This window comes from Chroicocephalus ridibundus, chromosome 8, assembly GCF_963924245.1.
Source record: "Chroicocephalus ridibundus chromosome 8, bChrRid1.1, whole genome shotgun sequence".
Taxonomy (NCBI): Eukaryota; Metazoa; Chordata; class Aves; order Charadriiformes; family Laridae; genus Chroicocephalus; species Chroicocephalus ridibundus.
The window spans coordinates 47,832,657-47,858,856 of record NC_086291.1 but is presented as its reverse complement, the minus strand read 5'-3'; the positions used below and the strand labels follow the sequence as shown (position 1 = coordinate 47,858,856).

Below are 26,200 nucleotides of genomic sequence, written 5' to 3'. Positions count from 1 at the left end.
CTGGGGGGTGACAGGGATAATGAACTGAGAGTTGATGGAAGGAAACTTAATTGCTTTTAACAACAGAAGGTCACATTGTGTTACCTTTATTTGGGTTGAGCAATAATCTTATTTTGACAATTTGTGCCAGCTGATGACCTGCCCTACTCTTCACTGGGACTGTTTTGGAGTGAGGTATACAGCACTGGGATAAGGGGCACAAACATGTGGCAGAGAGGAGGTCTGAGTGAGAAAACTACAAAGGGAACATACAGATCCATTAAATAATATATAACGGGCTGACGAGAAGACAACTGGGAGGGTGGGAGGCTGGTGTTCCCACTCACTGCTGTGCTCAACAGAGCTCCAGCCAATAGAGTCTTATTTAATCATAAGATCAGAAGAGAATCAGTGGTTCACTTCAACTCAAGAAAAGACTATAAAAAAGGCATGTGAATTTAAGTTAGGCAGTCTGTCACCAGCTGATCTCCTGACGCTGCCAAGCCCTGCTGCCTGGCGGACAGGAGGTGACCTGTTGCTTCCACAATCCCCTGACCAGCAATGTCCTGTCTGCCTCTCCCCTCCTGGGTTGCAATGGTTCACAAACCTGTAGGTACTCCAGGTACTTTGTGATGATACCCAGCACTGGTATCTCTTGACGCCCCACATGTACCCGTTTCACATACAAAGGAAAGATCAGGGTGTTTCAGCCTTCAGCTATAGTTTTGTAGCTGCCACCAGCAACATGACTTGAGCCCTGCAGGAAGAGTTTCAGTGCCTACATGATACCACCCATACAAAGGTACAGCAACGACATCAACCCTCACAGACCATGCATAGCCATGGTTCCTGCAAGCCCTTGCCATGGCAACCATCTGGAAGCTACCTTGCACCTGACTGGCATGGAACTTGCCATCTTCAGAATACAATGATCTGAGCCAGTGCTAAAACATCCTCCAAGACTGCCTCAATTATTTAAAGCCATAATGCGACACAAATAACCAATTTGGATTTATAGACCTTTCAGTCTTCAGCTGCCCCAATAATGTGTTGTTGCAAGATTACTTACTTTGGGGCAGCAAACTTTTAAACAGAGATTGGGACTGTATTTGGAAAAGACTTGGCCACAAACCAGTTCCTAATGTGGCAAAGAGTGCAATTATCCTGATGAAAGGTTAGGGATGCTTGTGCCTACAGCTGGTTCATCAAGTAACGCTGAATGATGGATATAATTAATCGTCATGTGGCAGAGTGGAATGTGTGCTACAATGAACCATTTGGGGCCTCATCCCTTCTGCTCAGCCTGGAACTACAGAAGCACAGTCACAAACATAGTCAATGGTATTGGGTGAGATTCAGAAGTATTGTAAAAATGCATTGCAACTAAAAGTGCTGTGCAGAACAAGCAGAAATGAAGTATTCAACTGTAATAAGATGCAATTGTAAAAGACAACAAGCCACTAATTCTACCTGGGATTGCACAGCAAAATCTTAAGTCTTGAATCTCTGCACCACCAGGTCAAAGCTTCCACAATATCTCAAGATCTAAAGTTTTGACTAGTTGGCACTAGTCAGGACTATCGGGGGGGAAAAAAAAGCTTGGGAGAAAAAGCCACATTCTACAGCACATCCCAAAGGATGAAGCATGTGCAGAGGTGCCCTATTCTGACCCAAGCTTTGCAGCACTGAACGTAGACACGGGTATCGCTCTTGGTCTACAGAGAGGTGAGAGCTGAGCCAGGCCTCCTCTGCAGCATTTATGGACTGATGAAGTGGGGTCTGCTCCCTGCAGAAGAGAAGGAAGGCGAAGGAGCCTCTTACGCAACTCCCATGTAAGGAAGCGCACCATAAGATCTCAGCCTCGTGCTTCCCACCTCTGTTCTGCAATCACCCTCCTCCATCCCACAGCTCCTGGAGTCTGCGGACTGGAGCATCACGGTGGGTGTGGTCTTACAGACTTCACTGAGTGACAGCAGCAGGTAGACGGAGCAACGCTGGCTGCCTCTGTACAAGTTAACACAGTATTTCCCATCACTGCTCCCCAGTAAATCCCAGGCAGTCAGGCAGCTGGTGGCCAGCTGCCATTCCAGGGAAATTCCAGGGAAAATGGAGTTTCCACTGGATCAGAGTAAAGGGAAGAGGCAGTTAGGACTGCACACTCACGCCACCCTCGCTCTGTAACCACAGTGAGTTACTAATGCATTTTACTTATACAGAAGCGCTTTTTAAAAACTAGCTGCTGTTCCAAAGCAGCTTTAATTCTGTTGCAAATTATTCCATTCAAATCATCCATTCAGCTCATTCACATGTAGTAATCCTGAATAAAAAAATGTCAAAGGGCATAATCCAATATCAAGACAAGACCAGAATTTACGTATAAATTGGTTGAATAATCTTTAACATCAAATACTACTCAACTCTTACATTTTTAGCCCTATTTTGGAGGAAGAGTTCATCTATTCATCTATTCCTCTCCTTTCTATTTCAATATCACCACTAAAAGACTGAATCAGAACAACATTTTTGCTCACCCTTTAATGGCCTTTTGGTTTGCAACTATTTAAGAGTGACTTGGGAAAGGTATAATAGCACATGTTGTTGTTTCATCTTTACTTTGAACTGCTACCAGATATTATTTTGCAGCTGTTTTATTGTAAATTGCATCCTGAAATCTCAACAAAAAAGTGTCTTAATGGCAATTTCAACAGATTTTTAATTTCCTGAGAGAATTCAGCGAGGCCACAAAGGGAGAGCGTGTTTAAAATGCAATGCTATAATAGGAATGTTTCCCTCATTCAAGTAGTTTTAGCTTCTGGAATTTGAGAATTATTTTACTGAACTTTCTGAAAAAAAAAACCAACACCGCAAACCCAGCTGAACAGAGATTAAAGATTTTCTGCTCATAAAACCCAGGTAAAAACCACAAGGATGTGTTTTTCTCTGCAGCTTCTGTTACCCACCTAACAATTAAATGCACAGAGTAAAAGCCACTTGAAGCAAAGTTGCAGGAGAGTGCACCGAAAGTCGAACCTGGGATTTACCCTAACGACCAACATCCTGCTACACTCTCAAACCCCTCTGGCACTTCTTGCCCAGGAATGCAATGAGCAGCCGAGCGCCATGGGAAGGGCTTGCCACTGTGAGACAGATAATGGGGAATTTTGCTAACTGTGGATTTGAATACAAAGAGCCATTCTGCACAAAGAAACCTGTTTTTCACTTGGTCACCCCGGACTATTTGTCCACAAAGACAAGTTTTAAGCGAAAAACAGATTTCAAAAATAGCCCTGGAGCTGTGATGGAGAAATAGCTGAGCTGGCAAGATCCTTCATACTGCTTAATGCCTTCCTCAGCCCCAACACATCAGTTACCCTTTCAAAAATACTATCATAGATATTATTTTAGCATCTTGAAGACAAAAGACGTAACTGTGTTGCCTAGGAACCAATGGTGCACATTATCACAACATTTGTACTGTTATTGTTTATAGATCAGGCTGAATGGCATCCAGTGAAGACTCACGTTAATTCTCTTTTAGGAGACAGACTATTTTCTCAGTCACAAGTAAAAAAAAAAAAAAAAAAAGAAATTGCATCTGGAAAGCAAATGGCAAACAGATTAAAACCCTTTGGCTCTTTGCTGGAGAACCTCCCTGTGAGCAGCCCCAGAGCTAAGACAGAAGAGCAGAGGACACCAGCCAGGCAGTCCAGCGAGCATTCAGATGCTGCACTGCCCATCAAACGCTAGTTTGGCATCTGGGGCTTTCATCTGCCAGGCAGCCCTCTGAGTGGTCTCAGACGCTGGCTCAGATGCTTCAGTTCACATAGGAAGAGATGAAGGGCTGAATGTTTAGCACTGTAATCAACAAGATAACGTGCTGCCAAGTACAAGGGTACTTTGAGTAATACCGCTATTCTAAAAATGTGTTCTATTGATGCATCTTTAATCTGCATCCACTGTAGAGATGCCTGGACAGCCAAAGCAGTCTCCGGTTGGGGTGCATTTATTTCTGTTGCCAGACTGAGGCTGCTATGGAGAACATTTCAGAAGTACTAAATATCCACAAAAGTTACTAAAAGCTGCAGATTTCTCAACTCTCCAAAAGGAAAAGCTGCTTTATAGCCTTAAACCGAGGAGAGGAGGTGGAGAAAGAGTAACCTCAGCTGCTGTGGCTGCACAGAGAAAGGGTGGGTCCCCCATAACTAACATTTGCCAGGTTGAAGAAAATATTATGTTAACACCAGATGTAAATAAAAATTTTAAGCCATAATAATTTCAACACTTCACCCCACCCATTTGTGATCATGTGCAAAACCACTGCTTTGCCAGCCACTGGTAATTTAACAGTAGAAGAGAAAAGTGGGATAGCAAACCAAAAAGATAACCTTCAAAATACATCTAAATCTCAGACAAATGTGTCGGCAAAGTGAGTAAAGAGGAGGAGAAAAGGTTATTTGAGGGCCTTAAGAAAGAAGCACATCTGAAATTCTCAGAGAATGAAGATTCAAGAAAAACACTGATAAAGTTCCTTTTTGGACAGGAAAAAAGATTTCCTGTGAAGCATTAAGAGTAGATTGACGTCTGGCTAGCCAGATAAAGATATTCTGAGCAAACAAAACTGCATACAATGTCAGTTACAATACTGAGATAAAAACCTCAGGCGCTGGCATCTTAACAGATGTTGTACTGCAAAAGCTACCTGTGCTGCACTCCCATCTAGACGTATAGATATGATTTACCAGTGCTTCAGTTCAGGATTAACATTCAAAAGGGCACTTTAAAGAATGCTGTATTATTTGCCTAGTGCCTGGTACATTAGTCTAGTGGCAAGGCCTGCATTTCAGAGCACCATTGCAACATGGTGGCTTCACGTGGAGTGTAAGGTCAGATTTGGCCCTGGAAAGTCAGTATCCTTTACGCAGGCTTTTATGTCCAGCACCAGCTTATGTATTGACAGGAAGGAAAGCCCTAAGAGACAGTTCTGAAGTCAGTGAGACATGGAATTGTTAAATTAAGTCACGTCAAATTGATGAGAAGTCAGACAGAGAGAAAGTGTGGAACCGCCCTTTGAGGCAATGGTTTTGGTGATCCTATTTGCCATTACACAGCTTCCACCAGCCCTGCTGGCTTTGGGATTTCTCGGTTCGTAACCATCAAGAGGGCACAACCGGGTCTCAAACATTTCTCACAAAGCTAAAATACTGTATGTGAAATCTATGTTCTGGGTTTCAGTTCTAAGAAGAGATTTTCCTGCATTTCAAGCCTGCACATTGCGAAAGCTGAGAAGTTTTGCAAAAGCAGATGGACAGCTTGAGTCTGGTTTACTCACTCCATGCAAACTGTATTCTTTCACTTTTTTCTCCCAGTCACCTGCTTCAAAGGTTCTGTCATTTGGTCAACTGCCCAAAGTGAAATCTGGTCAGGTCATGGTAAATTTGACAGAGCAAATATCATCCCTGATGTACTTTCTATAGAGTGGCAGTCACCCATGTTTTGCAGGGGATTAATCTGGGCCAGCGGCTGAAACAAGGAAATTGCTGTTTTCCCAGGTAGTTCTGGCACCTGAAAAATAACTTGAAAAAGTGCTGAAGCATTTTTACCAAAGGTTGAACTTCTTTCTAAAACCTTTTAGTTATAATTATTTCCACCTACCACTAGAATGAAAGCCTGAAGACCTATTCCATCCACTCCCAACTTTTCACTCACATTTTGCTGCCCAGGGATCCCTTTCAGAATTCATTGCTCTGGTGTCGCATTAACCAATACTTGCAGAGAAGAATTTTAAATAATTAATTTTCCTCACAGCCATTTTGTCTTCAGTTTCCTTTCTTGACATCCAAAGGCAGCAGCCCCAGTACAGGACCTGGCCATGTAATTTACTAGAGATGAAAGCTGTGAAGACAACAGACAAGTGAAAGGACAGCTTTATCACTACTAGGCTGCCTACCAGATACAGATTTGGCAGGAGTTCAAACAAAACTGTTGATTTTGGGTGGTTATCTTTGCTAACAACTCTTCCAAGGAGTCAGGAGTGCGGGTCTGCTGGAGGAAATGCAGGACAGAGTCAGAGTGCCTGTCTGCTGCTGGCTGATTGGGCTGGAAACACCGACCTGAGAAAAAGGTTTACCTACTTCAAAGGGCATCCCTCAAGTTTCTAAATGAGCATTTAAATCTTTAGATGAATACTGCTATTTAGCATTAAGAATGTTACCTTGACCATCAGAGGACAACACAATGAAACAAGAGCAGGTCAGTCAATAGTTCTTTGCTAGCTCATTTTTCTTGATTTCTGAATGTGATTCTGACTGACAAAGAGGATGTCCATAAATTACACCAAATTGGCACCTGTTTAAAGGACCAATCCCAGTCAGATCATCCCATTTACTCCCTGGAGTCTGTAGTCACCCTTCCCCGGCTACTATTTGTATCATGATACACATTTCATTCAAGTTCCAGACCAAAACCTCCACTGAATGCGTCCCATTTGACTGAGTCTTCACAACACAGGCTTTTACAGAAAATACAGCTATGCAACCTTTATCCTAAAAGAGTGACAAACAGCCAAACACAAGTAGTTTCACTGGGTTTCTTTTAAGTTCCTTTGTTATACCTGATTGCTCGTAATTGAAAATGTAGTTGTATCTGCATTCCTGGCTCCATCGATAAGCCACTCTATTTTCTTACTATTCTGAAGCACTCCCCAAGCTTCTGCTAATAATTTTGCTTGACCTTTATTAAAGACCAGGCATTAGCTGTCAATTAGATTTGGTGATCCCTTTGGTGATTGACGCTCAGTGATTTACTGTAAATTATAAATAGTTCAAATGTTTCATTATGCTTATTCTTTATACAAGCTTTATGGCCAGGTAAGCACTGACATGACATTCACTGTTAAATGATCTCATTAAACTCCTTAATTTAAGTGGTGCAACACTTCACCTGCCACATTATCCAAGGACTCCTGCAATGCACATTAAACATTCAGCATCAATAGATGCTCTACCATAGTTCACCTTGTTGGGAGTGAAATTTCAGTCCCCGAACATAAGGTTGACTACCTGATGCTGTTTGTCAGAGACAATAAATAATGCAAATAGATACCCATGTAAAGTAAGAGGTTAAAGACATCAATAGCTTTCCCACAGAGTTTTTAAAGAGGCTCTCAAAAGAAAAAACTTTAAATCATGAACAAATGCCACTAAAACTAAAAAAGTTAAGGAAAAGGAAGGAAGATGCTGGTTTCTTTCATTTCTTTATGAATGGAATAATTACGTGAGATGATTTCTTGAGAACCCTGAAGGCATGTGCACTTTTTTTACTGACAAGGCCAGTGCAACACAAGGGGCAGTCACACCCTCTCACCTCAGTGTGGCTTGTAGAGGTCTGTCTTTAGCCATTTCATCCCTCTTTTTCCTGCTGAGAATGTTTAACGGAGCTGAATGGAGTCAAGGTTGGATAGTGCACCACATCATTTTACTTAGGCCAATAAATAGCATATTGCCTCATGACTAAAGGGAAACACAGTATTTTTGCTGAAGGTGCCTTTATGTCCAGACTCTGCCAGCAATTTCTACTGCAGTAACAACTAGAAGGACACGGATTAGGACCTCTTTTGTGCTAGATGCTGGACCTACAGATTCTACTTCACAAACTAAACATTAAGGCATGAGGAAGAATAATAGGAGTATCTGAATTTTCCCAGCTTGCATATGTTTTATTTTACACATTTTTAATTGTTTCGCTAGCAAAACGAATCGTTCTAATGTTTTGGGTTTTTTTCCCCCCCTGCCTTTATATAGTATGATCCTTGACATCTGCTTCTGGATGTTTCTTCTCAAGGATGACGGGGTCCTAGCAATGTAATGTGAGCATACCAGACTGCTCCCCGGGCAGATTCAGGCTTCATCATATAGTATTAACCCCACATACTGAATGTATTTTTCTGACTTAGAAGGCTGGATTAGCTTTTATTATCAGAAGAGAAGTAGTAAAGGTTTCAGTGTTACAGATGGAACGGCAGATGGGAAGCGAAAGCTTAATGTGAAGCAGCTCTGGATAAAAACTATTAATCCACAAAATTCATACGTTCTTATGCAGGGAAACCTAGCAAAAACCACTGCAATATGACTAACCAGTGTGAGAAGTGTAAACTGCCCCATGCCCATTATCTGACAAATCATGGTGTGAGGTCTGAAAGAAGGGGAAAAAAAACCCCTTAAACACCCTATTTACTATTTCCTGGAAAAACAATCAGCTCTCTATGGGTTACACAGAGAGGTAATGCCTTCCTAAAGATTATAAAAAAATATTAATTTATAGCATTTCCACTATGAAAATGAAATAGACTCATATATATATATATTTGATGAGACAACATTTTCCAGGGTTTATAGCTGTAATATTCCATATTCCAAAAAATTGAACAGTATCTATAAGTCACTGTCTTTAAAGTTGTAGCACTGAAAAAGGCTTTTTACTTTTTGTTGAAGTGCATGGTGTGGAGAGGAAGCATGTTTCCACCAATTCTGGTAACAGAATACTTTGACAGAAAGGGAAGTGAACACTTCAGACGCCTTCCCGACTGCCGAGAGCCCACCATGCAGCTCTGAGAGCGGCTGCAATGGAGAAGCACGACCTTCAAGAATTTCCCCCGTGAAGAAATGGGCACCTGGGATTTTTCCAGCTGAATGGCACTTGTTTAGAGTTTGAATGACTGCAAGATACCATGGCATTATTACAAAGAATCCATTAACACCAAACTGACTACAGTCTACTCAAATCCGGTGATTGTTTATGACCATGTCTATAAGTGACTGATCCCATTTGGCCTTGTGGTTTAACTTGTTCCACAGGGAACTATGAGCAGTCGAGATTGCAACAGGTCACGGCCTCAGCATTACACCATGTTTCAGGTGGACTCAACACCACAGGAGGATAATTGGATACATCCGACGGAAATAGTCTACAATTATACTAGACCTTCAGCAATTATTCTCCTACAATTTATCTTACCTGATTCAAAGTGCCACCACCTACCTCTTCCTTTATGGTCTTGCATGAGTCTACTTTCTATCATCAATACAGCATTCCCCACCAGGAAAGTGAATGACAGGGAACAATAACAAGCTAGCTTTTCCCAAAACTGAAGAGAGATACAGAGAACAACATGCTCTCCCTTACAAGCATGGATAATATGTCAAAATTGTTAGCTCTCTTCCTGTCAGACATCAGAAGGGTTTAAACCAATTGCAACGTGAAATATCGTGATTTCTTAATTCAAATCCCCATGTTCCAATATCAATGCAATCTCTGTGTCTTTTCTGCTCTTCCATAATTTTTCTCCCCAGAATGTGTTGCATTTCACTGACAGTGCTTAGAAACGGGCACCAACTGCAAAGCCTTTTGTCAGTTCTCACAAAATCCTTCCTAAGGCATACGTTCATGGTTTTTTTCATTTTTTACTTCAGTGGGGATTTCTGTCCAAGTAGCAGCTTCAGGAATGGACCCATACTTTGAGAGAGATCTTGCCGAAACCTAACCAGAGACAGGCAGTGAAAGCATCTAATATATTTCTTATATATTTCTTTTCTATGAGTATTAAAAGCATGTTATGTCATAACCCGTTGGAAAATCACTCAAGAAAGTCACTTCCCCTTTCATCAATTCATTTCAACATGCAGGGAAACAGAAGTCACAAGGAGGATTTCCTCTTTCCCTCTTCTTGATAATGCTTATAGCCTAAACCAAACATTTTAAGGACACTCATTTTTTGGCAGGGGTGGTTGGGTCTTTTTTGAGTGGGGTTTTTTTTTTCCCCCTTTTTTTTTTTTCTGCATGGACTATCTACTTTTGCACAATGTATTAAACCTTACGGAATGCAGCTGTGGGGCCTGGGTTATGTAAATCCAGAAAGAATATAATTTCACTTAAAATCACGAGCCTTGTCATGTGATGGTGTGTGAAGTTCCTTGCCTGACACCATCTGAATAAAGATATTCAGGCATCAGTTGGTGTTGAAGATATAATTGACTCCTAGCAACTTATTTGTCACTTCTGCTATCATTATCCTCCACATAAAATGTACGAAAAAAAGGAAGTGGAGAACATTACCTTCACTGAATCTATATTCATACCTTCAACACTTTCTGAGACATCAAATCAAACTGTTGATCAGAGCCCTAGGAGGGAGGAATCTCTCCATGCCTGGGATTCATTTGCTGAGCTCCAGTAGTTCCTGCTACTTTTCTAATCCTCTCTTGCAGACATCCCTTTCCAGAAATAACGACTCAATAGAGCAGCCCCTGCTTCTTCAGTAAAAGCAAAGAACCGAACCAGTGATGCTAGCCTGCTCACAGACGCAGCCCCTCCTAGGTAAGCAGCAGACACATGGGGTACAGTAAGGTGATTTTCTCCTTGGCTAAAGTGTGGCTGTCAGACACAGGCCTCACCAAGAGGAGTCTTCTGCTGTAAGACAGAAGAAACTGCCCCTCTGACCTCTGCTTCCTGCAGCACCGCGTGGACCTGTCATCCCTTATATCCTTCAGTACATATTTCCTATAGGAATAAAACACGTACGTTCTTAAAATACTCATTGTACCTGATTGGGTAGTCAGCAGCACTGAGGTTAATGAAGAAATCCCACGGCCAGTCATTCATCTCCATTAAGTCCTTCATGGTCTGCAGGTAGGTGGACAGAAGACTTGCTCCTCCCCAGATAGTTGCCATTCTCCAAGAAGTGACTCTCACATTTGGGTACTGGTTGGCAAAGTGGAGCACTTGCCGGTGCAAGTAATTGGATCGCTTTACAGGAGAAAAAAGTAATACATTCAGGTTACTTTGTCCAAAATTGTCCCTCCATGTATTCACTAACCACCAACTCTACTTCTTGACTCACTGAGTGTTGCCATTGCTTTGTGCTCACTTACTATAGTGCACAACCTTCTCTGCTAAATGCTAATTTGGAAATGTAGGGAGAGCCCTGTTTAATTCTTTTTATTACAACTACAGTAATCACTGATCAGTGTATCTACCTCTTATTTATCATTTGTCATCAGCAGATCCCAAAGGGCTTTTGTAAAGGAGGCAACCATTACTACCTCCCTTTTTTTCAGTGTGAAGTAACTTGCCCGTGGCACCTCAGGTTGGCTCTCCATCCAGTGGGCCACCACCGTCCATCTGCATCAACTTATCAATTACTGTTAACTAAATGTACAACAGACAGACATGGATAGATACTTATAGACATATAAGGAGAAATGAAAGCTTTTACATAGAGAAGATAACATGAAAGAAAAAAAAAAGAAAGAGGCTCTAAACCTATAACAGATGGAGAGACAAAAAATGACATGAACTCTATGCAGCAGAGGTAAAGAGAAGATGCAGAAGATGACAAAGATGGGTAGACTGACAGATGGTGAGACAGGCAATTTATAACCAGTGATATATTACCTTGTCAACATGAATGTAATAAAAATGGTCTTTATGGTAAATAGCCTTAAACATGCGTTGGAGCTGCCGAGAAGCTCTGCCATGAACAACCAAGACAAATGCGATCCTGACTGGGTTGGCTGGCATGTATTCTACGGAGTCCTCATCCCACTGTACATTGTTGTTGGCTTTTCCTGTTCAAAAACAAAACATAGGACATCTCTGAGTGTATCCACAGGGGAGGGGTGCAGAGTAGCACACGTTTCACTTGGTCTCTTTCTTCAAAAGCAGTTTTTAAGGAGACGCAAGAACTCATGAGGGGTGCCGGCCTGCCATCAAGATGTACCCCTCTCCTCTGTCACCGTACAGGGTCATCACCCCACGGGCAGCAGCCATGACAGCCTTCCCCACACAGTCCTGCCTGCGTGCTTCAAGCTGCACAAAGCTGCATGAACACGAAGAAGTACCCAAATCATAGAATCATATCATGGATTACCAAGTTGGAAGGGACCTCAAGGACCATCTGGTCCAACCTTTCTTGGCAAACGCACAGTCTAGACAAGATGGCCTAGCACCCTGACCAGCTGAATCTTAAAAGTCTCCAATGTTGGAGAATCCACCACTTCCCTGGGGAGATTATTCCAATGGCTGGTTGTTCCCAGTGGGAAAAATTTTCCTCTTGTGTCCAATCAGAATCTTGCCAGGAGTAACAGGAGGGAGCGGGGAGGGCTGGGGCAGGTACCTCAGGCAGCTCTGCTGCACTGGGGTGGGTGTGTTTTATAGGCTGGCATGATCTTGGGGGGGAAGATGCTTTCCCAGTGGAATTGAAGATTTGTTTATGAGTCAGACCAAGCGCTACTGGGTACACACATTTGCACCTTCAAAGGAATCACCTCAAAGTTTCTAAGCACTGTTCAAAGTATTCAAAAAATGCCAAGGCCAGCTTCCCCCCTACTCCCCCAGAAATGAAGGCCCCTGTTTATCAAAAGATGCTCATTCCTGTGATCAGCACAGCTCTGCTGAGAAGCTGGTGAAACTCTGCTACTTAACAGCTGCTGACAATTATCTCTACTGATAGCATTTATTTGTAACAGCAGATGTATCGTAGAACATTTAAATGGCAACCTGCATATCTTCACTTCTTCATGTAGGAAAGGGGCTCTTATAATCCTATTTAAAATTTATGTTCATTTTTATTTTAACAGAGGAATTTCTGGTCCCCATTTTCTAAAGCAAACACCACAGTGTAAGGTTAAGACAGGATGTACTGATTAAGAACTGGAGGGACATTTTTACTCAGGAATTTAAAGCGCTTTGGTTTTTTTTGTTTTGTTTAACAGCTCTTTGACTCAAAAACCTGAACACTATGTAAGAAAAATACAATTTTATCCAAAAAACTGATATTCATTCTTCAGTTAAACAACCTCTTGAGTTCTCCAACCTTCTAAGGACCTTTCTCAACAAAAATGATTTAGGAAGAAACTGAAATTTTGAATTTAAGCGGGACAAGGATGGAAAGTGCCCCAAAGCTCAAAAAAACCCTCCTGCCCCAATCTTCCTCTTGCATATTTTGACTTTTTTTCTTTTTAAAATGAAAAGCAGTATCATTGTCTCAAAAGTTACTTCCTCTGTGTCCCACCCCATTGATGCCATTTAGCAGATTCCAGGTGTCTAGGGCAGATATTCATACTATTAGAGTTTAAAATTTCTTAACTGACTCTAATTCAAAGGGGACTCAGGAGAAGACCCTCAGCAAACTTGGGAGTATAACAGGTGGATCTTCTAACAGCTAACACGAAACCCTCAGGTTTGAAAGAAGCCCTGAGGAGCTCCTAGCTCAACCATCCTCTTTTCAACTTGTCATGGATCCTCTGTTTCTTCCTAAAAACACCGAGGAGGGTGTCTGGATAACTTGCATCCAGTTTCTGCACTAGTGCCTTTTGGGATGCCTCTGCTCCCCTCCCACCGCCTCAAGGCTCCTTTCACAAATGGTGGGGACACAATAGCCTTGTGCTAGGTTGCAGGACAAACTTGAGGCTGCACCTGGGCACAGTTATCAGGCAGCATGTGTACAGCCATGAAGCCCACTGCACCTTCCAAAACATCTCCTACAGTTATTAAAAAAACATGCTCATGTCTGTTTAATTTGATACAAAGAACAAGAAAGAAGACATTTGCCAAGAGTGAAGAGAGAGTAAGCGAGAGGGACAGACACTTTTTCCCAGGTTTTGGAAATGGAAAACGTACGTCAATAAAAGTAAACAATACCAAAAGCTTTGTTTTTTAAAATACATTGATTACTAAACCGCAGTTAGACATAGAAAAAAACCACCTTTGTCTAAGCCTTGTTGTTGCATCCTCTCCTTATCAAAGGGAGTAGCACGAACACAGAAAAAACAGACTGATTTAAAGTTTGCAGAGCGCTGTTTCGGGTTACCTAAACAACTAGATCCCCTAAATTATACTGAAATGCCCTTGGGTAACTGAAACTCTCCTTTTAGACAATCACAAGAGAGAGATCCTGCTGCAATCTCTCCCATCCAGGGAGATCCACATCTCCCGTAACACTCCCTTCGAGTTCCCCCTCCTCAGCAGAGCTTCCCTAGCACACTTGCTTTAAGTCAGAATCTGTCCTTTCCATCCTGGAGGTCCAGGAGTACTCAGTCTCTGGAATAAGGCTCTTTGCTGGACCATATAAGGGGCTAAAAGGCTCCTATGTGCCTATCCAGGAACATACTTAGATATTGAGCACTAAAGAGCCTAAAAAGTCCCAGGGGCTCACTGTCCCATGCAAAAGACCCTTCTCTCTCTACAGCCCCTTAAGAAACTTCTATCTGTAGTAGTCTTGCTCGCAAATTAATGCAACTTTAACAGCCCTAGTTGTATGCAGACTACCCATCAGGAAATTTCTAATCCCACGAATCACTCAACTTTAAATGAGACACTAACAACTTAAATGGTATTTCTTTAAAAAAACCTTCACCACTAACTCAATAAGACTCAGATGAACAGCATTAAAAGATTAGAAAAAAACTCAAATTTAATTTCTTCTATCATTTTCAGTTTGTTTACTATGACCATTTGCCTATGCCTAGTTCTACTGTTTCTCCGACATCGCTGATGGGCTTCCCAATGCATGTGCCTAGGCCTTCTGCACAGCGACAGGGACATAAAGGGACTGTGAAAGAAAGAAAACGTGCTTGGAAGGAGAACTGACAGGGGAATGAAGGGCAATTGCGGTTGCTAAAACAACCCATTTTTCTTTTAAACTGCTTTGATTTCAAGCTGATGATATCCCATCAATGGACTCAAATATTTTTAGTGGTTTTCATTACATTTTTGCATGCCTCTCTTCTGAAATTAGTGGCTTTCTGCAATGATATGTAGAAGGTGAGGGGAATTTAAAATAGCCATATTGTGGGTCTTTTATTTTAAACTAACTTGCTTTCAATACGCACACTATCATTTATCTAGCAATTACCGAGAACAAAATCCTCCTGAATTTTATCTGAAATACCACCTCACTTCATTGTCTTTAATAAATTCCTGTAGTGACTTATTTTCCTCTCTGCTGTTTTCCTAGTCTAACCTCTTTTTCTACATGCTCCTTCCTTCCTTTGGTTTTAGGTTTAGGTTTTCACAGTCCCATTTTCCACCTGCATACTATTACGACTTCTATAATCTAATCCTATTCTTGGCTGCATGGAATTTCACAAAGGTAAGAATGTTGTATTTTTTACATCTGTCAGAAAATTAGCCCATGGCTGATTAGCACCCCCTATTTTGCAGACTACTCCAAACCAGCCTGGTTTGCAAACAAAAAGAAATCAGCAGGAAACCTTCAATTGAGTATCTGCTTACTGAAAAATACAGTAGGATTTCCAAGCTGTATAAACCATGTCAAGATCTGAAATGCTCTAACCACTGCATTTCTATAAAACTTGTGCATACCAGACTCTTGCACATCATGTTAATGCCTCCATATTAATGACCTGCCTCTCATGTAGATGTGCATCCCCTTCTGGTGTTGGGACAGAAGACACAGAAGATGCATCAGATTATTTCACTTAACATCATACCATTCAGCAGTGAAAAATCTAAAAAGGATTTTCAGGTAGTACTTGCATTTGATAGCTACTTCAGTGCCATCACTACATTGCCATTTGCCACATGCACTGAAGCTCACTCAGGGTGCTCATTTGAGTGGCCTCCACCCTCGGTCACTTCAGGCCAACAAAGAGCAGTTGCCAAGATCACGTTTCTCTGTCTGGTCCCAAACAGCCCCTGCCAATTTTTTCACCTCTGTTCATTTTCCTCCTTCTCACCCACCAGGTACAGAGGAGTCATGGGCACCTTCCTTCTTCTGCAGGACTCCCTACGCTCATGAGGCCTTCACTAACACTTGCTACCTCTCCACATGTCATCGCCTGCCTTTCAAGAAAAATGAGTCAAGCCAACAGAGGAGAATTCCCATTTTCTCCTCCAGCCGCAGTTGCTTGGGGCTATCTCGGTAGGACTGGAGCTGCACCCCATCTCACCTAGAAAGCTTCTCTGAGCGTGGGCATTGCCCGGCGAGTGACTTTCCTATGTGTTTAGGGTACTTCTTTCTAGGATAACTTGTTCACATCAGTGTTTTATAAAATGTAACAAAAAGCCCACATTGTTAAGACAAGGTAAAACAAAACCTGTGAAGAATATTATATTACAGTTACATCTTGGGAGCACAGCTCTAGCCTCAGAAATAGCTTTCCACCTTGCGTGAGTGGGGAGAGTCAATGGAGGGTCTCCTTTTTGTGGCCATCTAGCACAGATGAAACAGTAGCTCTGGCCTGGAAGCAGCAGGACTTGTCTTAAACTTCCTCAAAGTTTGCTGTTTCATTACACAATGGAAACGGTGGATAGAAGAGTGACTTCTCACGCTGCCTTCTTCAGAGAAACTGCCACAAGGAACCTCAACAGAAGTGGCCATGCTCACCCAGCTCATAACAAACATTTTTTAGACCTTGTATCAAAGCGTATTTATTTTGCTATCCTACACTGAAAATAAAATGTGGCATTTTGCTCAGTGACCAAATGCCTTTCACAAACTTACTGAGAAAAGCTGAAGTGGCCCTTCTGACTTCCTTCTTGAAGCGCGACAGGACTGACATCAACATGTGTTAGCAGGAAAACTGCACCTATTTTTGCAGGTAAGAGTTGAATCTCAGCTCTAGTGCAATTTCAACTTGCACTTTCTAGAGCCCAGAGAAATCAATACTCATAATTAAGAGTTTAATCTTCAACTATTGCAGTATTACTAAATGCCAGAATAATAAACATAGTGCAATCATTTTCATGTTTGTTGTGGTGCCACATTACACTCAATAATCCACCAACGTAACTTGGAGCCAACCTGCTAATCTTTTACTTTTATTGCAAATTAATGAGATCATCAGACTTCTCTAGCAGCACAAAACAAACTTTTAATGAATTTTGTAAGCCATATTACTTTTGTAAAACGATCCATCAACTTCTATTCTCAGCTTGGTATTGTCCTGGCTGTTCAACAGGATACCTCTGCACAGAGATACCCAGATGGTGCTGACTTCGTCTGAACACAGCTCTGTGTGTGTACTGTGCCTTGATAGCTTGAATCAATGGATAGAGGACATCAGAAGAGTTATTGCTCTGTAGTTCAGCACACTATTTACTGCTATTACATCCATAAATGCAATCAGAAGCCCTGTCATTATAGCGGGAGTACTAGCCATAATCACGCCGAGGAGGCAGAGCTCTGCAGTTCCTACTTAAAATCACAGGAGCAGCCCCATTCCCTTCAGCAGGACCATTTCTGCAAGAGCCAGCTAAGAGGTAGTTGCCAAACTCAGATTTACACTATAAACTCTTTCTTTTCAATTGCTCACAACTCATAACAACCCATCAGGTTGAAAATTTCCAGGCTTGGCTTTCATCTGAAAATGTTTTCCGTTTTGGTTAGAGCAAAACCAGTTTTGTCTTGTTCAAATGGTGACAAGACTAAAAAAAAAAATAAAAAAATGATTCCTTCATTTAGAAACCCTAATTTTTGTAACATACCTAGTAATGGAAGTAGCTGGAGTTATATCAAAACAAGAAAAAACTTCGCTGAGCAATTTACTAGTCAGCCATCAGGACCTGATGAGAAGTCTTTGAGGGCTTGATAATACCAACATTTACCTGGACTTATCCAGAACTCTTGCTGGAGTTAAGGCCCAATGATGCCTTACAGCAAGCGCCTCATTTGCCATCAGGCTTGAGAGGGGATGTTCTGTCTTCCTGCAGTACCCTCCAGCTAACACACCCTGCACAAGCAAGGTAACTCCTGAAGCACAGCATGTGTTAATCATACTTAGATGAAAAAGCAATTTTTCCTATACCAGAACCTAGAAATCTAACTTTAGCAACATTAATCCCAACTTTGGGATGCCAATTTTCACCTCCAGTCTAGAAATTATTCATTTGTTTCCATGGTGGCCCTTGCAAACACCTTTAGTGAAAGGAAAGATTTTAGGTAAGCACTGATTTATGTATTTTTTTTTTAAATTAGTATTATTGCTTATGTGTAAAATGCCCACTGGTCCATTCACAGTGTAGAAGACCTGTTTGGCAAATGAGAGTATGCACCAAGACGTGAGCTGAGCAGCATGTGTAATTTTGGTGAATATGTATAGTGACAACCAACCGGCTGCCCAGCGCTCTGCGTATCCCCGACACATCCTGCTCACTGCCAGGCCATCGCCTGCTGTCCTGTGCCTCTAAGAAGCCTCATGAGCATCTCAGGGAGTTGGCACCTTTGCGTGCCAGCTGAACTGAGCACATCCACCGTCCAGGTCAAAGAGAGGCTGGGTTTCACTTCTAGCAAAGCAAACCAAATTCCTGATGAAGATAATTAACATGAACGGTCATATGCGTGGCTTCTTTTAGTGGGTTTTAACTTGCTCAGCAAAGTAGGAGAGGTGAAATCAGCTGAGATGATCTTGTTTGCAACTGTCCCCAGGGCACAAGGATTTGAGAGGGATGCTTACGGTTTACAGAATGGGATGTTCCTGGTTATGTTCTGTAGGTCTCCTTAAAGTTGCTGTTACCCATACTTTTTTATCTGTGAGTTAGCGTTGAGCACTTTGGATAAAATTTCAGAAATCATGCTGCTATTGAAAAGAGGACATTCATTTTTTTTGCAGTAATGTTTTATCTCAACAACCCCACTCTAGTATTTTTCATTCTCAGACTTTACCATGAATTACAAGAGCAATTTATGATCCTCTATAAGTTCATATGATCAAGTAACCCATAAGCAAAAATCAATGCAAGGTAGGCAGGAAGCAGCAAGACATAATTTACAAGCACTCAATGACTAGTCCATTTAACATTAAAGAGACAGATTTCAGTACTCTTCTCTCCATGCTGAGTAGAAGCCCTGGCTTGTAACAAAGGGCCTGCTGATGTGGGCATTTTGAGTCTGCTTTAATCATTTCAGAGATTGACAGTATAAACTTAGGTCAGTCAGAGGAGAAGAGCCACTGCCTTACAGCTGGACAATTCCCTTCAGGAGATCGCTGGAAATTTCTCTACAGTGAGTCTGTGAACTGATAAGCAGCTCTGCAGCCCTGCAGAATTTCATATGAAAAAAAGAAACTCCCTGTCATTACAGATTTGGGTTGAGTTCTGCTGCACACCTGTGCTGGAGAGATTTCTAACTTGCCTATGAACAGAAAAATCAAGTGCATGAAAGAAGAAAGGTAGGCAGAGATTGGAACATGGAGAATGGTTTCATATTCACAGATGAATCATAAGATGAATTGTTTCTATCTTTTCCCAAGGAAAAGAAAAGAAAAAAAAAGACAATTTTCTGTTTTGGAATTTGAAAGAAAACATTTCTATCCCAGCTTTGTCATCCTTCAGTTACAGCTATTCAACATTTGTGCCGCATGCTCCGCTTCCCAGAGTCATTCAAGAACCCATTGGGGCAGGTATCATCCATTAAGCAAATCCAGAAAGACACCCTGTACCAGAAAACTTTGTGGATGTTTTTTCACATAATATGAAGGATTCATATGTAAATATGAAGGATTCATGTAAATGAAGAAATATAAGAACCTTGAGAACAAAGACATAAATCTTTTGTATCACAAAATCCTTCGAAGTAGTTGGGATAACACAGGACTCTTCAAGATCAATCTCAGTACAGAACTTGAGGTTATGTGTGTGTGTGCACACGCGTGTGCTGCGACAGCACATTTCTATCCGCTACATTTCAAGCCAAATGCTCCCTGCTTTTGTTTGAAGCAGCCTGCCGTATTTCAAACAAAAACTTTGTTCTGTCTGGCAGTCAGTCTTAAGTAGTTACTGAAGCCATTTTTATGATTTGCAAATGACCGACTAATTATCAGATACCGCTATACTGTGCTTGCACAACACACTAAACTTAATTTACTATGATACTTATCTAGGCAGGCCAGTAACCTCAGCTTGCTTTTCTGACTATTCTAATTATGAAAACGGTAGCATTCCTGGGAGACAAATCTCAATTATTTGTAGTTTTGCTAGAGTAAGTTAGCCAAGCATTTTCTCCCTTTTCCCGATGACTCTCATGAATAAATAAATAACACTCAAAAGCAACAGTAAATTAATTAATGTTGAATTAGAATTAATTTCCTAGTAATAATATTTATCATATCAATTAACAGCCAATTAGTGCACCATGATCTATGTTATTAGGGTGAATACAAAACGTGTTCTAAGTGAGCATTACGTTATTTTTACTATATTCAGTGATATTACTGGACTTTAGAGAGATAACATAAAGGAGATCCAAAAACAGACACAAATATTCCTTGCAAAGATTATTCACTCCTCTTGCACCTTACACCTCAGTTTGAGCTAACATTTGGGAGGTAACACTCTTGGAAACCACAAAAAAAGAGGAAGACCACTATTTACAGGTACCTGTACCGTTTCAGCCCTACAAAAATGCTCTAATAAAAGACAGCTTTTCCCAGTTTCACTCTCGGGACTAACCAGCAGCCCATTTGGAGTGGGAACCCCAGCTCAGAATCAAAACTTGTGCAGACCAACCAGCTAATCACAGAAACCAGGAGTAATCGCTGGACGCACCAGTTCTGTGACAAGACATTCAAGACAAAAGAAAAAAAGCAGTCCTGCCTTTTACGGTTTACACATAAGGTGTGAAGGTTTTCTTATTGTGTGGAGCCACCCTCCCCTCCCAGCAAGCTCACCGCAGGGTGAGACACTTCATTCAGGTCTTGTGGCCCCAGAGCTGACTCTCACCCAGCAGAGCAACTACTGTCAGGGAAACCTTGTGCTAATTAGGAGGGGAGAGGTTACAGAAAGAAAAAAATAAAGTAGTGAAAGGGTTGAGATGAGGCATGCGTTTAGATATTTTACCCACCACTGATTGTTGCTAAGGATGCTCCTTTCAACAGTCCAAAACTGATGAGAACAGGAATTCGTCAAACGAGGTAAGTCATCCCACCACTCCCAAGAAAGCTGGTGACACAAACCCAGAATGAAGCACTTCTAAAACTTCATCCACTATTTGGCTACACCAACAGTACCCTGGCTTCTACAAAACCAGCACCACAGCACTGGGAGATACCCAGTTCCTCTGCCCAGCTTCTTGAGCTGGTGTGTGCTACAGGCCACTGGCCACCAGCACATACTCCCTGGAGAGTCCCCACCAGGGCTGCTGGCAACTGAGCTGCCTGCAGTCCCCTGCCCTGCTGATCAGTGACAGCAGCAAGATTCACACTGCCCAAGTGCAGCAATATAATTTAGGTGCCTAATCTAACACATCAGACTCCTCAAACAGTCTGTGGAGACAGAAGGACTCTCCAGAGGCTGTTGAAGCGATAGCAATAGAGACAGAATTGGCCAGAGTGGCAACAAGGCTCCTTTCCGCTTATAGACTCGGGTTTCTCCAAGGCAACAGCGGTGGACCACATGTATATCAGTCTCCTCCTGTTACAGTACAGCTGTTGCCTGGGGACATGGGTGATGGCAGCCCAGAGGAAGCCCAGAGGAGCTCTCAGGTCCTGCAGTTTGCCCTAAGGGCACCTAAATTAGACAATCGGCCACTGATTTAGGTGGCCTGAATTACACATCAGAGGACGCCAGCCCTCCCACTGCAGACAGAATACACCCCAACTTGGACACCAATGACAGGCTCACCTCTATTCATGCTAAAACCAATAGAGTTTTGGAGGCTTCAGAGTCAGCTCTTCTCTACCCTGAAGCACTTCACTCCCTTCCCTGCTGGAGAAGCCTTTAGATTTCTTGTGCAGGACAAGAAAAAAAAACACAGAAAATATCCTTATTTCAGTTCAGACTTTCTCTTCTGCCTCAAATCATCAGCAAGTTTAATCCTCCAAGGAACAGAAACTTGAAAGCCAACCAGTTACTACAGACCAACCAAGGCATACATTAAAAAAGAAAGAAAGAATATCAACATAACAAATCCGGAGCACAACAGCTATAGAGCCCAATCAAAGCTCATGCCTATAATTGGCATTTGAAACAGCCTTTGTTGATTCCAGCACCTGTTTGTGTGTTTTGCAGTATGTTTGGAGATTGGCACATCCATAACCTTTACTCCAGCTCTTCCTGTCATGCGCACAGCACAAAGAAACAATGAGTGAAAACATAAGCAATTGTATAGTTAAAATAAGTCTCTACTTTGCATAACCTCCCAGGAGATATTTGTGTACTGCTGAGACTAGTAAGAAATGAATAGGTAGATATAAAAGCATGTTTGTTATCTGCCTGATCAATGTCTTCCCATTCTGTTTTACTGTGCTGCCGTCTTTCAAGTCCTATGCAAAGTATCTTTTCCCCAGATATTCTTAAGAAATGAACAGTTAATCATTATAATCAGTTGGTGTAAGGCCAGGACCAAGTTGAAGTTAATTTATACCATATGAGGATCTGGTCTGCTAACTCGAAATCAATCCTTCCTCTGAGATTCCCGTTACATCTGTCTCTTATTTTTTGAATGCAGAATTGGAAGGACAGAGTCTGCCTTTATTCTGTGCCCAAGGTAATTACTAACATAATGTTGGAAACAGATCAAAAAAGTCAAGACTTTCACAGGTATTTTATATAGCTAGTTTGAAAAGGCCTAGTTAGGTACCAAGAATAAAGACTGATACTAGCAAAAGCAAAAATAAACCCGCAAACCTTTGCCTTGTGTCCACGTGTTGTAAATGTAAAAGTTTAGCCTAGTTGCACTGCAAGTGAAATTAACAGGGACTTCACAATAGAGTGGAAAGAGAGAGAAAAGATAAACAGCACAGGTCTGAGCAGATTCACTCCAAATCCGTCAGGCTTTTCTTTCTTCCTCTGCACCCCTTTGAGTTGAGCTTTATGGATGTCAAAAGCTGCAGGGCTGGGACACAGCTGAGCACTTTCAAGAATCTCACACTGTTCCAATAAAAGATGCGTGAGACATCAGATTCATGTATGTGTATGTACCATAAATAAATATATGCCTTGTATGTGTATACACACGCTATATACACTGGTAGGTTAGCTAAAAAATGACTGGAGTTGAAATATTTAAACTAAAACGCCACACCTAAAAAACTAGCTTCACACAGAAACAAATGCAGTTTCTGCATTCAGAGTATACGTTTTTCACCATGTGTGCTGACACATAACTATTTGTCAAATATCCCTTATGTCAAAGGATATTGGTAAGCAATGGTTTTCCCAAATGGCCTGAAGAAAATCTCCCAAACAAGAGAGCTGCAGAAGTGCAGCCATTCCATTTCTGCATGCTTTCCCCTGTAACACCTGTGATTTCTTGTTATCTCTGGCCAGCAAAACCAGCAAGATATTGGGGCATTAGCTCCAGAGTTTGCACATTCACTTCCAGCTCTGCAGATCACAAGGCTCAGCTCAGCTGGTACTCCCAGCAAGACCAGGACATTTCCAGCCTCCCTGCTTAAAGCTCCCCAGCTCATCACCCGCTGCTTAAATGCTCCTCAGGTGACAACATCCTTTTGATGAGCTGAAGTGGGAACCATTAGACAGGAATTAGAGCACTAAATACTTCACAAATATCAGTGCCTTCCCTTAATATTGGCATTCATCTGTAGGATTGTTTTCTTTTCTCTGTATTATGTGCATTGAGCTAGTTCTGTGTAATTCAAATTTCTAAAGAAATACATAATCTTACCTTATCTACCTCACCTCCCTATATGAAGTACTTCTCATTGGTCCATCTGAATAGTAACACACGAATTATTTTATTATTGATCAGTTTTGTACTTCAAGAAAGCTTGCTACCATGTGTACTACTAAAGGACGAGCCTGAATAATTTTACCCAACACAGAAAAAAAAAAAAAAGGACCAATCTTCTCTTAGTGTATCACTTGTCAGTCAGAGGAATGCAACATAATTATATTGTGACATTTCCAACAGCACATATATATTCTAATGTAAGCAATAAATACTGGTTCTTTTGGCAGAATTCAAAAGATTACTCATATGGTATGCTAAGTTACAATAACATTAATAATTAATAACACTGCGCTATTTTAACTAGATTTCAACATATACGGAGAGGTCAAAACACAGGAAAAATAGATGGATGTTAATTCTTGCACAGGCCACCCTTATACTGCAAAACGTTCAGGAGGTGAATATGTGCATTTCTGGAAAAACCAAGTACCAGTGACAGTAAGTACTCTGGATCTAATTGAAATGGAGAATTTTGGTCTGTGCACCGAGTATCACAACATATGTCTCTCTTCCTGGAGACAGGAGAGGTAGGGCTGGGCTCTTCTTCTTGGCTGGAATGCTTTCCAGAAGCCGCTTCTGATCAAGAGGGATTAGCAAAGATGGTTTAAGAAGAAAATCATTGAGCATTAATCCTCTAAACATTTCATAGCCAACATATCTTTAATACAATCCCTCTAATCCAATTAGGGCGCCTTGAAAATCATATCTTGAATTCCATGCTTCATTGTGATCGGTTCTGTGTGAGTGAAACATCCATTTACAAGCCAGCTGCTAAATGCCTTCTCCACTTCCCAGCCCGCTCTCCGCTGCCGCCCAAACCCTGCCCTGGACCAGGCTGACTCCAGTCCCACACCCTGCATCAGCACCAAACTGTGCCCCACACATCAGTCAGGGTCAGCATGCCCTGCAAGTTCAAAAGCAAGCTCACCACACGGAAGAGAGATTTTAGATATTAAAATCTCTTTCATTCATAAACATATACAACTAAATATGCATGAGAAGCTGAAAACGTAATTTTAACTCCCCATTTCCCACCTGAATATCAGTTACTTAGAAACATCATTAATAAGAGTAAGAGGACTACAGCCTTAGCAGGTGGGTGTGGATGCCAGTCTTTTAACATTCATCCAGTTGAACCAATAGGGAAAACAATTCCTAATGCGATGTTTCTGCAAGCAAGGAACAAATTACTATTCGTTAACCGAGCTTGATTTTTTAAAATGTTCTCATGAAAATTATTTGGATTGGTTTTCACAAGAATGTATATTCACACTTACATTTATGGGCAAAGAATAGAAAGAAACAGTGTAATCTTGTTGCTAAAATAAAGGACTTTCATGCTATTACTCCATCACAGTATAAAAAGATCCCATTAACATACCACTAGAGGAAAACAAAGGAAAATCAAATTGCTGGCAATGGAAAATGTTCAACAAAAGCAAAATAAAGTGATTTTTCTGTATTTCACTAGACATTTCAGTTTTCTTGTTAAAAAAACCCAATGTGCAGAAAATGTCATTTTATTGACTAAAGAAGTTACTGGCTGCTGTTAAAAGCATCTGGGGAGAATCTGTATATGAAGTACATTCTTGCAATAAGACCATAATTTATAAACCAGAGTTATAAATTTCTCTCAGATTTTAACAAGGCCATGATGCCCTTGGATGTCAAGGAGATGCTTAAACAATAACTTGTAGAAGAGTCCACTCTATACCGCAAAAGATGAATATCTGTGCAATGTTTAAAATAAAAAATTTAATGCTGCCCTTTTACAGACAAAAACATTAGTGCGTATTATTTCTAAAGTTATTTTAGCTCTGGTCCTCAGAGCCTGTCTTCCCATTCTGCAAGTCTCCACTTCATGCTAGCAGTCAGAGGCAGTAGATCTGGCACCAGGCACTTGCCATTTGCTGCGGTTGGGACTGATCCTGCCCTTCCAACGCTGCCGCCTGGGTGCCGGCAAGGTTTTAGCAGGACCTTGGCTTCAGGGAGGCTTGAATTGTGCGCCACTTATCCCACACCACTGAATTTGGGGAGTTTGGCAGAAGTGAGCATGATGCATTAGCGTGGATCTCTAGGAAAAACTTAACGGTGCAGTATACTATGAGGCAGGGCACATGTCCAAGTAGTTATGCATTTTAATTAGGTAAAGCGAGGGCTAAAAAATGCTTTGAAGCTCCAGATGTAATTCAGTAGCATTGGCTTCCAATATAATTGTTTTTTTTTCCCCCACCACCTGCTCACTCATACACAAGCTATTTGACCACCCCTATCACAAGGGGAGGCTTAAAAAAAAAAAAAAAGAAAAAAAAAAGCTTGCATTCAGATGTAATTCAATTCCTCCTCCTCCTCTAAGAAGATGGAGCCCCAAATTAAACAAATTCATTCACAACTTGGCTTTTATGGTACAGTAGGACATAAAAATCATCAACTGGCAGCAAAACTGCTAAGCAAAACTAATTTAGGAGATGAAAAAGTGTGAAACAAAAAAACATCTCACAGATTGTAAAATGACAT

At 41.4% G+C, this 26,200-nt stretch overlaps 1 protein-coding gene across 4 annotated transcripts in view; it reads right to left on the bottom strand.

Moving 5' to 3' along the window:
• The window catches only part of XYLT1 (xylosyltransferase 1), a 204,800-nt gene that overhangs the window by 59,825 nt on the left and 118,775 nt on the right, over positions 1-26,200 (bottom strand). For all 4 annotated transcript variants that reach the window (XM_063343929.1, XM_063343930.1, XM_063343931.1 and 1 more), the window contains 2 exons: positions 11,428-11,600; positions 10,577-10,779 (listed from right to left, as the gene is read on the bottom strand). In XM_063343929.1, coding sequence (XP_063199999.1) covers positions 10,577-10,779; positions 11,428-11,600 — 376 coding nt within the window. The remainder of the gene's footprint in view (positions 1-10,576; positions 10,780-11,427; positions 11,601-26,200) is intronic.